We start from the raw sequence: 6,000 nt of genomic DNA, 5'->3' as shown, positions 1-6,000 counted from the left end.
TTGTTCTTGAAGATGTCTCAATTTATTCTGCTTTATCAGAATCTTCTTTATTAAGATTCGTATCTTCGTTGAAGCAAACTCTATATTCCCTCAGTAATTAGGAATTACTGAGGAATTACTGAATTTACATCACAAACACCTCAGTAATTAGGTGTTTATATTCATTGTTCTGTATCAACAAGAACTGGAAGCAAGAATAGAGATTAGTCGGATAGATAGGTGAGTCACGGCAGGGATGGGGGTGGGGAATAGATAGATAGGTGATTGATTGATTGATGAAGATTAAGCCACCCAAGAGGTGGCACGGGCATGAATAGCCCGTAAGTGGTGGCCCTTTCGAGCCATTACCAGTATCAAAAGATGATACTGGAGATCTGTGGAGGCGCAACTGCACCCTGCGTGACGGGAGATGTCTCCCGGACCAAGTGGTGATAGATAGGTGGGACTCCTATAGATTATATAGATAGATGGTGGGGATAGAAAACCAGAAGGGAAAAAGAAACAGGGAAAAAGGAGGAATCCCCACCTCATTTTTAAACTTTGACGCAAATATCACAGTATCAAGGTTATCGCGAATAACCGAGAACTCAATTACGGGCTCACCGTAGCCCGTGCTACATGGACACTTCGTTCTGAGTGGCTAAATCTACAACAACAACAACAACAACGGTGGGATAGATAGACAGCCATTGAGGGAGAGGTGTGTGGATAGATTGGTTGGAAACAAATGGTGGGGTTAGAGATAGGGTGTGTGGAATGGGATGTGTGGGATGGGTGTGTGTGTTGGGGGTTGGATAGAAGGGTTTTGGGAGGAGGGATAGGAGAGTGTAGGGATGGGATAGGAGAGTGGTGCCCTTCCGTCTCACCCGCTAACAGTAGCAACGCCAAAGAAAATATTCAGTGATATTCAAACAACTGTTTTAGTTGCTAAAGAGGACACTACGGGCTCACCATAGCCCGTGCTACTTGGAACTTTTTGTTCCAGGTAGCGAATCTTAAACAATGATATTCAATGATATAGAATCTTAAACAATGAGATGATATTCCCTTTGGATACCATTACATGTTGGCATATCAAAAGATACTGTTGACATGCTTACAAAGACAGCCTGTGACAGACCAATGGTGGGAATTAATATAGGTGTTTCATTATTTGTGACAAAGAGAAAACTATAATAATAATAATAATAATAATGTTTATTTAGGTAAGGTACACACATACAAGAGATTTTACAAAGATTGATGGAATTATAGATAGAGCTAGTACATACAATGCCTAAAGCCACTATTACGCAAAGCGTTTCGGGCATGTTTCGTTTCGATTCGGGCAAAACTGAAACGAATGTTCGTGGAAAATCTTACAGGTTGTTGATGAGGACTTTGCTGGTATTGATGAGGTTTTTAGCTGCTGATGTAGGTCTTAGTTACACAGGTAAATCTGGGTAAATGTATCAGTTGGTACTGTGTACCGGTACAGAGGTGAGTCAGCCCCCCCCCCCGGTACACAAGTGAGTAAGTTACAAATTGTTCATCAATACGCACGTGAGTCAGTCGGCACACAGGTGAATTAGTCGTCAGTTATTCATCTGTACTCGGGTGAGTTTGAAGTTATTTAAGGCCTCGTTTGCTTATTCACGACGAATCTCGCGGTCCAACGTACTCACTTTCATCACTTACTGCAATATATTACCGGTCTTGTTGTATATATATATATATATATATGTCGTACCTAGTAGCCAGAACGCACTTCTCAGCCTACTATGCAAGGCCCGATTTGCCTAATAAGCCAAGTTTTCATGAATTAATTGTTTTTCGACTACCTAACCTACCTAACCTAACCTAACCTAACTTTTTAGGCTACCTAACCTAACCTAACCTATAGAGATAGGTTAGGTTAGGTTAGGTAGGGTTGGTTAGGTTCGGTCATATATCTACGTTAATTTTAACTCCACTAAAAAAAAATTGACCTCATACATAATGAAATGGATAGCTTTATCATTTCATAAGAAAAAAATGAGAGAAAATATATTTATTCAGGAAAACTTGGCTTATTAGGCAAATCGGGCCTTGCATTGTAGGCTGAGAAGTGCGTTCTGGCTACTAGGTACGACATATATATATATATATATATATATATATATATATATATATATATATATATATATATAACTGAAAACTCACACCCCAGAAGTGACTCGAACCCATACTCCCACAACTGGTATGTACAGGGACGCCTTAATCCGCTTGACCATCACGACCGGACATAAGGAAGTGATAGCCGAGGCTATATGAACCACTTCCCCGCCGGCACCTTGCTACTTCCTGCCTCACTACATCCTACTCCTTGCGTCACTGTACTTCCCCATACCATGTCTCACTATACTTCCCCATACCTATATACCTAGTCATTCACTGACCCCTAACGACATAGCCCCGCTCCTGTGCCGGGTAAGTCCACTACGGGCTCACCATAGCCTCTGATACTTGCCCCGTTCCTGTGCCAGGTAAGTTACGGGCTCACCATAGCCCGTGCTACTTGGAACTTGTTCCGAGTAGCTGAATCTATAACAACATGACCTCTAACCCCGTTGCCTGACCCCAGGGACGCGCTGCTGACCTCCTCCATCAACTGTCTGACCAGCTTCTTAGCGGGGTTCGTGATCTTCTCAGTCTTGGGCTACATGGCACACGTCCAGAACAAGGACATCTCTGAGGTCGGCGAGGAAGGTCAGTCATCTAAGACATTTACAACAGTATCAAATTATCGAATGTATCAATATATATATAAGGTGCGTCTTGGATATCATCCCGGACGTAGGTTCGATCCCACATCGCGGCCCTTGTGGATTTGTTTAATATAGTCAAATTTGGCTCGTTTAATGATAATAATGATGATATTATTAATAATAATTATAATAATGTTTTATTTTTAAATTGATGTTGCATATGATCATTGGTAGAACATGGTTTAGACTTGTCTTAAATGTTATGGTGTAAATTATACATGATGTACCCTGATTCCCGGTACACCAGGCCCTAACACCCCACTACACCACACCCTAACACCCTAACACCACGTCCTAACACCCACTACACCCCACCCTAACACCACGTCCTAACACCCACTACACCCCACCCTAACACCACGTCCTAACACCCACTACACCCCACCCTAACACCACGTCCTAACACCCACTACACCCCACCCTAACACCCTAACACCACGTCCTAACACCCACTACACCCTACCCTAACACCCTAACACCACGTCCTAACACCCACTACACCCCACCCTAACACCCTAACACCACGCCCTAACACCCACTACACCCAGCGTGCTACACAAGCTCCCGTCACTCCCGCCAGGTCCCGGGCTGGTGTTCACGGTGTATCCTGAAGCCATAGCCACAATGACCGGTTCAGTCTTCTGGTCCATCATCTTCTTCCTTATGCTCATTACGCTCGGTAAGTGGCCTGTTTATTTACTTTCCTCTGTGCACACTGAGTGGCGTATTTACACGTGACGTCACTGGGCCACGTGGTCTGTGTTTACATGCAGGTCTCACAGGCTGTACTCACCTAGTTTTACTTGCTGGGGTTGAGCTCTCTGGTTTCTTGCATTTATATATTATTCGATTCGTGAGTTTGATATTTCTTTGTTCCACTCTTATCATGCGACAATGAGTAATGGTTATTGTCAATATTACTGTAAATTATGTTTTGCCATATCAAATATACCCTATTTATTGCAATACGAACTGCTAGCATAAATATATATATACAAACAACTCACTAGGTGTAGCGGAGCACGGACCACAAGCCTCTATGGTAGTTATCAAGCACTGTGGGAGTTTCTCTACACATCTCAGAGGTGTTCAGTTTACTGTTCATTATGTCTGGCATACTGGTATCCGGTGACGGAGACAGGAAACATAGTAGGGTTATCAAGGCCCCTGCTTGTCTCTCCTCCCCCCTTCTTTCCTGTCTGTCTATCTCTCTGTCTCTCTCTCTCTGTCTCTCTCTCTCTCTGTCTCTCTCTCTCTCTCTCTCTCTCTCTCTCTCTCTCTCTCTCTCTCTCTCTCTCTCTCTCTCTCTCAAACAACGCTTGTCTCACAATGAGACGCACAATAGGTAACGGAAAGAGTGACAGTCGCGCGGGATCCCCAAAGGGATCCTCCTGCCACCTGCAGCAATCTGTCTCTGGCCCCCAAGCGCCCACATTCGCCATTGTCAAGGGTTCCTGACATCTTCCGCGACCTCCAGGAGGGTACAGGAACCTTCATATCACAGAATGTAGGTCACAGTGCTGGAGGGAATGTCTGAAGGCGTAAGAGCTTTGTAATGTCAATGTTATCTATTGTGCTGGTTGTGGGCATGACGTGCGACTGTTCAGGGACGCATAGGAGCAAGGGACGGATAGAAGCAATGGGCGTATAGGAGCAACGGACGGATATAGGTAAGGGACGTATAGGAGCAAGGGATGTATAAGAGTTAGGGATGTATGGGAGTAAGGGCCGTATAGGAACAAGCGACGTATACGAGCAATTTAGGGACGCATAGGAGGAATTTAGGGACATATAGGAGCAATTTAGGGACGTATAAGAGCAATTTAGGGACATATAGGAGCAATTAAGGGACGTATAGGAACAATTTAGGGACGTATAGGAGCAATTTAGGGACGTATAGGAGCAATTTAGGGACGTATAGGAACAATTTAGGGACGTATAGGAGCATTTAAGGGACGTATAGGAGCTAGGGACATAAGGAACAAGATACTAATACGACACAACACTTTTAAGCCAGCGACTCCAAACACACACACACACGCAGCAGCGTTTTCAGTTGTTAAGAAGAAATACACACTGGCCACTGTTTATACAAACTGCGTATACAAACTGCCTTGTGTATATAGTGTGTCGTGGCCTCCTGGGAACCATGTGGGCTTACAGGCTCTAAGAATAAAACAAGGTGATTTAAAGGAATTTATTGATTTCTTTTTCCGTTTCCATTATAAGCTTTAAACTATGTTGACCAGACCACACACTAGAAGGTGAAGGGACGGCGACGTTTCGGTCCGTCCTGGACCATTCTCAAGTCGATGCTTCAAACTATGTTTGAAGCATCGCTTCGAATTATGTTATTCTTGATAGTAGTAGCGTGAAACCTTTGTAGTGTATATTTGGTAATATAGTGTCAGTTTAATGGGATTGAACTCGTGTCTCTGGCCCTCCCCAGGCACATGCACCACCCACTAAACCATAATGAGCTCCACAGCGGCACATGGAATCAATGTTATTGTTATCTTGAAACTCATGTAGTACGTATATTATCTTTTCATGTACTCTATTTGTCCTTTCCCATCTCTTCTTCCTGATGGCTCCTCCTCCTGATGTCTCCTCCTGACGTCTCCTTCTGACGTCTCCTCCTCCTGACGTCTCCTGCTCCTCCTCAGGTCTGGACAGCACCTTCGGGGGCCTGGAGGCGATGATCACCGGCCTCTGTGATGAGTACCCTCGCCTCCTAGGTCGCCACAGGGAGATCTTCGTGCTGTGTCTCCTCATCTTCATCTACGTCTGCGCCCTGCCCACCACCACCTACGTAAGGGTCGTGCCTGGGGGCGTCGTCCCTGGCCGCCTGCCTCTCGGGGTGGTGCTCCTTGATGGTGTTGTAGGCTGGGGGGGAGAGAGGTAGTCATGTATCATTGTTTTATACCACACGTGGCCACAAATTTATAATACATTTATATATTTATCTCCATTAGATCACACACTAACCCCACAAGCCCCCTCACAGGGCGGCATGTACATCGTGGACCTGCTGAACATCTTCGGAACAGGGAACCCCATCTTGTTCATTGTGTTCGTGGAGGCGACGGCTGTCTGCTGGTTCTACGGCGCCGAGCGGTTCGCCGACGATATCGAGAAGATGCTGGGGTTCCGTCCCGGGCGGTTCTGGATCGTCTGCTGGAAGTTCATCTCCCCGACTTTCATCTTCGTGAGT

General features: G+C 45.0%; 1 protein-coding gene across 3 annotated transcripts in view; it reads left to right on the top strand.

The window, feature by feature from the left end:
- LOC123768204 (sodium-dependent serotonin transporter) overlaps nt 1-6,000 on the top strand; it is an 85,600-nt gene that overhangs the window by 72,510 nt on the left and 7,090 nt on the right. For all 3 annotated transcript variants that reach the window (XM_069306949.1, XM_069306951.1, XM_069306948.1), the window contains exons 9-12: nt 2,603-2,727; nt 3,367-3,465; nt 5,453-5,598; nt 5,794-5,994. In XM_069306949.1, the coding sequence (XP_069163050.1) occupies nt 2,603-2,727; nt 3,367-3,465; nt 5,453-5,598; nt 5,794-5,994 (571 nt within the window). The remainder of the gene's footprint in view (nt 1-2,602; nt 2,728-3,366; nt 3,466-5,452; nt 5,599-5,793; nt 5,995-6,000) is intronic.

The sequence above is a fragment of the Procambarus clarkii genome, chromosome 59, assembly GCF_040958095.1.
Source record: "Procambarus clarkii isolate CNS0578487 chromosome 59, FALCON_Pclarkii_2.0, whole genome shotgun sequence".
NCBI lineage: Eukaryota > Metazoa > Arthropoda > Malacostraca > Decapoda > Cambaridae > Procambarus > Procambarus clarkii.
This window is presented reverse-complemented; position numbering and strand designations above follow the sequence as displayed.